The sequence below is a fragment of the Gavialis gangeticus genome, unplaced genomic scaffold (genome assembly GCF_001723915.1).
Source record: "Gavialis gangeticus isolate Ggan-Ray unplaced genomic scaffold, GavGan_comp1, whole genome shotgun sequence".
NCBI classification, from domain to species: domain Eukaryota; kingdom Metazoa; phylum Chordata; order Crocodylia; family Gavialidae; genus Gavialis; species Gavialis gangeticus.
In genome coordinates, this window is record NW_017729029.1 from 64,290,598 (window position 1) to 64,302,204 (window position 11,607).

Consider the following 11,607-nt stretch of genomic DNA (forward strand, 5'->3'; position numbering starts at 1 on the left):
CTGGAGACCGGAGCCAGCACTGCACAGCGCTTTTTGGTGGGGGCTAGGCTTGAAGCAGGCACCAGCAGTGTTGAGAGGGACTGCAGCCACCCCAGATTTCACCGCAGCTCCGCTCCCAGCCCCACACTGCCAGGCACAGCCTAGCTCCATGTTCTGCCTTCACCCATGCACTGGGAAGAGCCAAGGCTGTGCCAGGCAGCTGGCAGCAGTGGCGGTGCTGGGAGCAGAGCTGCGGCAAAATTTGGGGTGGCTGCAGCCTCTCCTAGCACTGCCAGTGCCCACTCTGAGCCCACCCTGTGCAGAGCCGGCTCCAGCCAGCCCTGAGCAGGTCCGGGGGGCACACAGTCCCTATGGCCTCATGGGGTACAAGCAGTGGCAGGAGCCACCTCCCCCTGCAAGCTGTTCCTCCATCCTGTCCCCATGCAGCGCCTGCCCCCTCCCTTCCTACCTCATTGTGGGGGGCATTGATCTGTACCCCACACCTCTTCCCTCCCCCTTCCCTTTCCACCACAACAGACTTACCACCTGGAGGCAGCTGTATCAGATCGGTATTGGCCAATTTGCCTCCTTAAATATTGGCTGTCAGTATCGGCCCCCAAAACCTCTATTAGTACACCCCTAATATCAGTGATTTTTAACTACCTTGTGATGTGCAGAAGTTTCCTCCTAAGTTTCAGTAGTGTTGTTATCCAGGGAATATGCAAGAAATGAGATTGTTAATAATGTATTTTATTGAATCAACTACATAGCTAGAGAGTCAAAATTTTGGGTGCAAAGGCTAAGGAAAGAAGTTGCACAAGTTGGTATAAGTGATCAGAAACCAGTTCAAATTTTTAACACAACAAAAGTTTGGTGCATATACACTGCTTTCAGAATGGCCAAAACTAGTCTAAGATAAACCTGGACAGATGTAGTATCAGACCTAACCAATTTATGTTAAATCAGTTTATTGAACTTCTGTGCCAGCTCCCCTCCAGATTCAAGTTAACTTGCAGTCCTCGAGCATCCCAGGATGCTTTGCATCTCCCCCAAAACAGCCCTCCTCCTTCCCCTGCCTTGCAGGGTAGGTGGGCTACCTCTGGCCCAAACTTTTGCTTCCAGCCAAGCATGGAAGGATGCTGTGGTGTCCCCTGGCTTCTGGCTTGAGCCACTGCAGGCATATGGCTGTATTTCCGTAATCAAAAATGAATGTCTGTTCATTTCCTTATTAGTTCAATCTACACAGCTTAGACTAACCTGTGAAGATTGAATCAACTCAGCTTTGGGCTTTTTGAGTGTCTGTACTTGGCCAAGATGACATTCTTCAGATCTGTAAAAACAGCATGTACAGCCTAAGTTAAATACCAGTTAGAACAATTATTTTTATTTAGCCCCATTATGTTAATAGAATGGGAAGATGGACCTGGTCCAAAATTCATAACTTTACTCGACATCTAAAACCTAGGACTTAATACAGGCAATGGTTTTATGGCTTATTATAACTGAACTGCTCCCTCTGTTAACTTCTTTCTGTTACCTCTGTTCCACACGTAATAATGATCCTTTTCCTTTTTAAATGGTCTAATTCATTAATATAATTAGGGTAAACCTAAAGAAATTCTGCTTTTCCTCTCTATCTGAAACTACTTCTAAATACTTTCCTTTGCTTTACAGGTTTACTACCCACTTACTGTTTTAAGTGATCACATTCATTATCATAATGGAGTTTAAGCTAAAGTAATGGTTCCTCCTACATTGTCAGGGTGCTGTTTAAGCACAAAGCAAAAAGAGGTATATGTAGTAACATGGATATTCACATTCAAATGCAACCTAACAATTCAGCTATCAGCATTACTTAACTATTCTGAAATGTTCAAAGCCTCTTTTTAAAGAAATGTATTCTCTTTTTTGTTTTTATTAGTTGTTCGTGGCACTTTGGAAGATCATGATTCTGGACGTGAGGTCACATGCCCCCTTGGATATTTCCCATGTGGCAACATCACACGATGTTTGCCTCAGCTTCTTCACTGTAATGGTGTGGATGATTGTGGGAATCAGGCTGATGAAGATAACTGTGGTAGGTAGATAAGAGCCTTTTTAATCAATGTTTAGGATGCGCATCCCTGACAGTCATCCATATCTTGCTGAGGCTAAGTAAATAGTCACAAATAATGGAGCTATAGAAAAATTAAATACACTGTGGATAATGATAGATATTTGCTTGGAACAAATAAAGCCAAATCATCACTCCTTTGCTAGGAAGTAGATATAAACTTTCTTTGTACAACTTGACATTTTATGTAGTTTTTTTTTCTTATGGCTTGATTTTTATTATATAAAAATTAAAGGTAATAAAGAAATACCTAGAATAGCTTGACAAGATTTATAATAAATATCTTAAATTCAGTTTAGCTCTATACTTAACTTTTCTGTACAAAAATGTAGTAAAGACTATATATGTAAAGCTTAGTATGAACATATAATTATACTTCATGTAACATACCTATTCTTACAAAAAGATTGGACATGGTCACTGCCAGAGCTTATTTACATTTAAACATTGAAATATTAGTTCTGTCTGGGAACCAGAATCTTAGCTTCATGTAAATTTCCAAATTGTCATAAATAGGTTTTATCCTAAATTTTTTGTCCTGAATATGAAAATGTTAACGAAACTAAAATCCTCCAGTATTTAATATGGAAACACCAAGATATCATGTTTCCAATATGAACTATGCTCTCCAGGATCTGAGTGCCCACTCTGAACTGCAGCACACCTAGGAATCCTAAAGCAGTGGCAGCTACAAACTGAATTGTATGTGTCACCCTCTTCACCATTGTGCATGTCTACATGTGCAATTAGTGCAATTGAATATACCCCAGCTAAATTTGGGCCGGAGAAAACTAATCCAAATATCACCATCTATACATGTGTTTAAGTGCAGTAATTTACTGTACTGCTGGATATCACTTATATCTGACAGGACTATCCAGCAGTGCAGTAAAATACTCTACTGTGCCCTAATTGCTGCACATGTGTAGATTGTGATTCTTTACTGCACAGCAAATTAGTCTGCTGCACAATAAAACATCTCATGTAGACATGCCCACTGAGTAGCAGCATTGAAACTAACCAGTTTCTTGTTGACTCAGTTAAGAGGGTCTGTTCAATTTTGCTACTACAGTGTCAGCATTTAGCTGCCTGAGCTTCCAAGATCCCCACATTCCTTTGCAACCAGCCTGGAGATATGGTAGGCAGACCTTGGATTTTCCTGATATTCTTCCTGGTGGGCTAAAGGAGCCAGGACACTGGAAATCTTGAAAATGTTAGCTCACAACCTCCTAGTGGAGCCTAGCAGGTAAGCTGGAAAGCAATCAGTCAGGATTCTACTGAAAGTTTGTTGAAATGCTTAGATTTCAAGGAATCTGGAAATTCTGACCACGAGTAGTATGCTGGAAGTTTTGCAACCAGCTGCCATGCACTGCCTTTTGATAAATCATTGCATGGCCCTTGCAACAAAACAACAGTAAATTCAAGTTATTTACATAGCCTTTTTTCCAAAGGAAACTATGCAATAACCAGACTTTGCTAATAAGCAGAACAAGACAAAATGAAAAAAACCCACAGAAACTGGTAGCATAATTCCTGTAAACATTCCACACAATTTGAATGTATTTAAAACAATACAGACAACAATACAGTAGACTCATTAATAAAAGTATGAAACAATACAACAGGTAAGATAATTAAAAAGAACATAGTCTCATGAAAAGAATCTTTGCTAGAACAACTCTTAACTTTTTCTGAACAAAATCTTCTACTTGATAAAAATAGCAGAAATCTTCACAAAGTCTCTCTTCTATAATTTACTGAAGTGTGCTTAGAGCTTTATGTGCTTAACTTGCTAATATGGGCAGTTGAATATCATCTTAATCAATATAGCAGCTTCCTTTTAATCACACATTCATTAATCACATATTTTAGTTATTTGCATGTGTAAGATGGAAAAAGAGGACTGTTTTTTTCCCCGTGTAGACAAGCATGAAGTTATACAGTTTCTGGATAAAAAAGCTATTCCAAAGAGAGATCTGTGACAGTAAAATGATTTCAGTCACACTCAGTATAGAGCTGTTATATTTTAGAACTCCATTTCATGGACATTTCAATATTTTAAAATTTGTTTTCATTTGACTTGATACGAAAACATTTTTGGAATTTCCCCAAACTGGAATCCATGGAAATTATTTCATTTGTGTTTAAAATTTTGCTTCATTTTCTAGTTTTTAATTTTCATATTTTTATTATTTTATTTTATTTTATGTTAGTAATGGTTTTTCATTTTATCCATAAACTATGCACTGCTCCTACAACTGATGTATTACAGTATGATGTATTAGTATTAATATCCCCTTAGTTTTGTAATTACCTAGGGCAGCTATTAATTAGTGGTGCTTGAGACATCTGATTTCTTTCCTAGATCAAGTTGCCTGTTTGTGTCAAAGTCAAATTGGCATAATAAAAATGAAAAAATAAATATCAAGTAAACAACCAAAATTCTAAGTTAAAATTAAGAATTTATGACATTTGTCTAAGTGTAAAATACACTTTTTCACTTCACCCATCAAAATAGAAAATTTCCATTTCATCAAAATAGTTTTTCTTACAAAAACATTTTCATTTAAAAAAGAAAAATTCTAACCAACTTTATTGTTACTGTTTTTGGAAAGCACTGTAAAACACAACAATGCTAGTCCAGTTTTATATACCCAAGAATTGCAGGTGCTTCTGGTAATCTTTAAATACGCATTAACCAAAAAGAACCACTGAACCCCCTTAAGATTCACCCATCAATATTTACCAGTAGGGTTTACTTCTGTACTGAAAAATTTCGGCATGGGTTTGAGTCATCTGAGAGGGGACTTTTTGTCCCATTAACATCAGCCTGAAGAATATTAACATGAATAAATGTATTTGAATTATGCAAATAAGAATTAGAAGGTCACATACTAAATAGCTATGGTAAGCTATGCTTATGGCATACCCCCATGATATGCTCTATCAATCATAACAGAGCCCCCCAACTTTGCCTTTCTGATGCTCTCTCTCACAGTCTGTGTATTCCTAATCCTCCCTTCTTCCCCATATCAGTGTCCACCATTTTCCCGCCCCCACCCCAAGTGAATAAGTGTATGTACACCCCATATCCCTTTCCCCTCATTCCTACACTATTATTTGTCCAAGAAAAAGGTCATTTAAGGTGTGTGTGTGTATAAGCACAGTAATACATTGTTTAGCGTAAGGACTTAGAGAATTCAGCCAAAAAAAACCCCCAACTCTTTTTTTTTCCTTGTAAAGATATTCTTGGCCTTATCTCCTATCAAGGATTTATAGCATATATGGGAGTGGTGTATTCTCTGCTTTCTCTTGATATTGCCAGTCAAGATTGTCTTCTAGAAGATATTCTTTAGTCCAGGGGTATAGTCACTTACAAAGCTCTTCAAAGAGGCAACAGGAAATGTATTACTCCAATTGTGTAAATCTGTTCCTTATACAATCTAAAAACAACACATTCTATAGGATCATGAGTGACTGACTGATTTCAGACTCTATTACCCAGTATTTGTTTGGTATTTACATGATTACTGAATAAACTGATTTATGTAATGACAGCTGCAGGAACAAATCATCTGCTGATATTCAAGGCTGAGAGAGAGTTTTTGGCATCCACAGCACAGGAGCCAAAGACAGTAGTGGTCCCAAGACTAAGTTAGCTCGTGAATTCCACAGAGCAGTTTAAACTAGCTTGACAAGACTCTGAAAGGAGATGAGAAGGTAGGCCTGTGGCATCCCACATGCATGGCTGGCTCTGAGAGAAATACATACTATAACCTCTTTAAAGATGCACTGCTTCTCAAAGCTGCTGCTGGAGGCTGCTCACAAGGTTGTGGAGCAGCTATAAACCACCATCTGATCTTTCACCTACATTGTCTGACTGTGAAATGATCCTTAATTCTCTTTGAGTTGGGGAACAGGGAGTGCCTATACACAAGTATCGAGGCTGCTCTGACATCTGGTAATTACCATGCTCCAGATTAATCAAGTCCGCTGGAGCACACTAGTTACCAGCAGACTCCAACATCATGTGTATCGGTGTCCCTGTGCTGAAAAATGGTGGCGGGGCACTATAACTAGAGATCATTTGATGAGCTTTAGTTAAAACACCCCTGCTGCCATTTTTCGGCACAGGGGTGCTGATGCACATGATGCTCAGGACATTTTAATTAGAGTAGCTCTTGGAGTTGTCCCAAATCACGTGTATAAAATGCCCAGGGAGTCCACCTCGGTGAATATTGCCAGTCCCTTATAGGGAGCCTTGTCATATTTGCACAGTGCAGACAGTTCTCTAGTTCATCACTTCATTTCTCTCTCTCTGCACACACTTGCACTGAAGGCAGAAGCGGTGAGGGGCCCAATCCTTTTTGGTGGAGCCTGCCTGCCTTGCCCGCAGCCGGGGGGTGAGCTGCCAGTGGGCTGAGCAGCCCCTGAGCTGTGGGCAGCCCCACTTCTTCCCTCTGCAGTGGTAGCATTCCCCAGGGCTGCCTGAGCAGGCTGCTAGAAGGCCAAGTGCTGCCCCAGCTTGGAGACAGCACCTGAATCAATCCAACTGTTCCCTGAGCCTGCCCACTGGAAGCCTGCCAGATGCTGCTCCCTGGGCAGGCTCAGGGAACAGCTTGATTAGGCTGGGGGCTGCCTCTGAGCTAGGGCAGCACTTGGCCCACTAGCAGCCAACACAGGTGGCCCCAGGGAATGAGCTGCTGCAGAGGGAAGGACCAGGGTGCTCAGTTGCTGCTTGGCCCACTTATAGCTTGCCCGTCAGCCACAGGTAGACTCCAGCTCCCTCCCACCAAAAAGGATCAGGCCCGTCTCTGTAATGTGATAGAAAAAATTAAAAGGTGGGTTTCAATCATGGGCAACTGGTGCCTCCTGAGTCAGGGGGGGCATTTGTCCCCCAGCAGACAGTAAGCAACCGGGAAGGGGAGTCCCCTGCCGCTGATCTCACTGACCAGGGGATTCCTCCTGCGGCTGATCCTGCTGACCCACAAGTGACAGCAGCGTGCCACTGGCAGTTCCAGGTGAGCCCAATCAGCCACAGGGGGACTGCTTCTCCTAGCGCCCCCACTCCCCGGCCGGCATTCTCAGGGGGGCACCAGCACTCTCAGCTGTCCCCCCTGCCCAGGAGTGCTGGCTGCCAGGGGGTGCACTAGCGCTCTCAGGGGGTGCATGTGCAGCCCTGTGCACCCGCTACACGTCACCACTGGTTTCAATTAAAAATCCACCATTTCAATTTAGGGGGCATAAAATAAAACCTTGGGGCTTAAAGCCCCAGCATGTATGCAAGCCCCCATACATTTTAACCAATTGGAAAATGAGGCATAGAAGTGTAATGACTTGTCAGGGAACACCATAAGTCAATGGCATTACCAGTAATATAACCCTGGCTCCTTGACTGTCAGTCAAATATCTTGTCCACTGGACCTTTGAAGTAGTATAGTCAATTCTTTTCCTAGAATTTCTACCACTTTAGTTCAAGCTTTATTTTTGCAAGGCAAGTGGAGTGTGGACACCATAATAGACTCAAGTGGAGCTACTCTCTCTTAAAAAGAGCAAGAGCCATTTTTCTTCCCCCTAATGTTTCAGAGAGCAGTAAAATAATCTGTGTAATACCCTAAGCAGAAAAGGAGTAAAACAAGATGGTGATTATGCTCAGGTTTGCAACAGAATAGATTGGCAGCTTATCAGACCACGAGGGATAGAGGTGAGAGCGAAATTTTTCCTTCCAGACCAACAGTGGGTAGCCTCATATTTTTTCATGAATATTTTTAAGGTTACTTTTCGTATCTGAAAAAACATTGCACCACATTGGAGAAACTTGGGTAAAATTTCCCCAAAGGTATGTAAACCAGAAGATTAGAAAATGAGAGGAAAAAAACTCTTAATTTATTATTAGATTAACATTTTGTAATTTTGAAGACAGCCGTATGGTTTGACTCACTTTTTTTTTAAAGATTGGCAATGTATGGTTCTAAATTACCCTTTGTACCACAGTGACAACTATGAGGTCATAGATGGCCATGGATGGTCGTGGATTTGTTACAGTGTGAACTTGAACCATGGACATAATGAGGAGGAATCCTTATTGGCTGGTGTGGAGATTCATTTTAATTCTGGTGGAACATTCCATTATAACAGGGTAGATAGCAACTTTAAAAATATATAAACAAACAGAATCCAGATAATAACTCTGAAAAAATGCAATATGCTGTAAATATATAGCTGCTCACTGCATACTAGTACTTGCAAGTGATTTATTTTTCATGTGCCTTTTTTATAATTCTTGGCCTTTATGGTAAGATAAACATTAAGCTTCAGAGAGTGGAAATAATTGCTTGACACTTGAGTATTTATGGGGCCAAATTCATCCCAAGTGTAAAATTCCTGTGCAAAGAATGTAGTCATACCACAGATGAAATTTAGCTGAACACTTCTCATACTGCAAGAGCCTAATGTTACTCTTAAAATGTGTAGTTTCAGGTTTTGAAATGTTAAAGCACAGCAGTACAAAGAACACCAATTTTTTTTGTTCAGAACTATCTTGCCCACTGCCAGCAATTTTTCTGAAACTTTCAGTTCCTAATAAAGAGGCCACAGGTGGTGTTGAACAGTTTGACCTATATTCTGTATTTTATTTGGAGCTGCTCATGAAACTGCTAACAAACCCAGAAGTGTGTGAAAGTGGTAATAATTCCAGCACCCTGCTGTGCACAAGCTTAATTAAAACTCAAGTTGGCAAGGCATGACCTAAACTGTTCTGCCTGGTTGAAACTACATTTCAGATGTAATGGCTTCAGCTTTTCTAGAAATGAGACCATTTTCATTAAGAAAAAAAAGCTTCTCTTTTTGGATTCTACCTGTAAGGCTCAGTCCTGGTAACATTGGAATTGTCTATGGCCCCATCTACACATTATACTTACAGTGTGATTAACCCCCTTAATATTTCAATTTATTATCAAATCTCAGAGTAGTATTATCAGGGTTCACAGAAACCTTCCCCAGAGCACTTGTCACTCAAAGCATGTTTCTGAGATGCAAGAGACTTCCCTCAACAAAATTCATGTCATGCAGCCACCTTCCTGAGAGTGCCATCATTATACACCAGCATCTCCCACCTGAAGGCTGTACAGCCTACCTGAAATACCTACAAGACCATGTTCTTCACTTGATTTCCATCCTCAATGTACTTCTAAACTCATAAACTTAATCCACACCCATGCAATTTTATCTTCAACAGTCAGAATTTTCTCCAAACCATGGGTACAGTTGTAGGTGCAAAGATGTACTCCACCCTGACAGTGTACCAACCTCTTCATAAACTATCTTGAAGAAAATTTTTTGGAAAAATGTACCACCAAACTAGTGCTGTATCTATAATACAGTTCCATATATAGATAACATAATCCTTTAGACTGGACACCTGGATTCTTTTGTTGTTTTCTACTGCAATTTCAACTACTTCTATTCTTTCTTCAGATTCCTACTGGGACCAATATCAAGAATGGCACTTTATAACCAACCACATACAAAAACCCCAAAGGTCACCACGCTTACCTCAACAACAACAAACCCCCCAGTAACAATCCCAACCAGGCAAGCTGTAATCCCAAGCCAGGCCCTCAGATGCAACTATATCTGCTCAGAATACCTGAAAACCCACTTCTAATATAAAAGAATGCTTTTTTTTTTTTTTATCAATTGCATACTCCTGATTGTCATAAACCATCCCACTGGACCTGTAAAAAAAAAAATAACTAAATGATTATAACCTAGACTCACCGTGAATCACACAATGAAAAAAGTGCTTCTAATTTTACCACCTCCTGGCTTTTAAATAATCCTTTAAATTTGCAACATTCAACATTAAAAGGAAACTCCACTGACCAACACACAAAAAACAGAACCAGACTATGCCAAAATAATACATGCAAAACCTGCCAGTGCATCCCCATTGCCACCATGATCAATACACCTCACAACAAGCTATCAGACTCCATGGATACTATCACAAAGTGTATTAAACCTTATCCAATGAACCAAAATGTTCCTGATTAAACCAAACAACTGCTATGCTCCAGAATGAGTCCAGAAAAAAAACTGATAAAAGACCGAAGTACCCACACGAGTTGGAGAACACCTTTCACAACACAGCTACCCAGTCTGTGATCTTGCATCTCTTGTCCTGAAAGAAATGTAGCAATGCACCTAGGAACAGAAATACATAACTTTAACAGATGCCAGCGCTCATGGACTTAGGTTATATTTTACAGAGACATGGGTTTTATGGCTATTTCTAATCTTTTCAACTGCTAATTACTTTTGCTTCACAGGTAATAATTGCCAGCTTTCCCTTCAGCAGTCATACTCATTAACATAATTAGATAAAGTGAAAGCAATTGTTCTAACTCGTACTTACCTTGAACTGGAAAAAACCAGTCACATCTTTCTCAGAAAGGCATTTGAAGCCTGAAAGCTCATCTTCTCTCTGTTCTGGCTACACAGATTGGTCCAAAGAAAGCTATTACCTCTCCTCACAAATCTTGCTTCCAGTAAATCTCCCCACAAGATTTCTCTCAAATATTCTCCTGTAGAATAATCCTAGTTCCTCCAACCCTCATATATCATGTTTTCTAGACCTCTAGTTATTTGGGTTGCTCTTCTCTAGACTCTTTCCAGTTTGTCCACCTCTTTTTTTAAAAACATGGAAAGTGCTCCAGGTGAGGCCTTCTCGGGGTGGAACAGAGCAATAGTTTCCTGAGACTTGTGTCTTCTGTTAATACATCAGGATATTATTAGCTTTTTTCCCAATAATACTACAGTATTGACCAATATTCAACTTACTGTCCACTGTAGCTCCCAGGTCCTTTTCTGCAGTATTGAAGCTAACCAGTCATTTCCCATTTTCTATTTGCAAGTTTGATTGTTCCATATTTTTTCTTTGCACTTGTCTCTGCACTATTTTTTTAGCAAAACATATAGGCTCAATATTCTAAAGAAGGGGTATGGTGTTTATTCCAGGCTCTGGATGGGATCTGGACCTTAGGGCTCCTCCTGGGCCAGATCCCTGAGGTCAGCAGTGGTGGAGGTGGGTCCAGCGGGTTTAGGGTGAGCAAAGGCTGTATCTGTATAGCCTTTGCACGCCTGGCTGCTGCTAATGGCCAGATCCATTGGGACCCAGGGATCATGAATTCTTCAGCAGGCAATACCTCCCAGCCCTTCCCCACAACTTCTAGAGCTCACTGGTAGCCTGGCAGTCTAGATAGAAAAATATATTTGGCATCCCTGCTCTAAATTATCTGTTATATTACTCAATTTGGTGTAATCCATACATTTACTGAGTGCGCATTAAAGTCCATCATCCAACTTATTAACAAGTATTTTGAACATCCCAGAACCCAGGACAAACCTTAGGGAACCTCTACTTGATATTCCTCTCAGTTTGATATTCAGTTACTGTTGCCTACCCTTTAGACACAACTATCTGACCAACAGTATGCACCCACCTGATAGATTGT

At 40.6% G+C, this 11,607-nt stretch overlaps 1 protein-coding gene across 4 annotated transcripts in view; it reads left to right on the forward strand.

Moving 5' to 3' along the window:
• The window catches only part of RXFP1 (relaxin/insulin like family peptide receptor 1), a 135,861-nt gene that overhangs the window by 36,326 nt on the left and 87,928 nt on the right, over positions 1-11,607 (forward strand). For all 4 annotated transcript variants that reach the window (XM_019521705.1, XM_019521704.1, XM_019521707.1 and 1 more), the window contains exon 2: positions 1,901-2,056. In XM_019521705.1, coding sequence (XP_019377250.1) covers positions 1,901-2,056 — 156 coding nt within the window. The remainder of the gene's footprint in view (positions 1-1,900; positions 2,057-11,607) is intronic.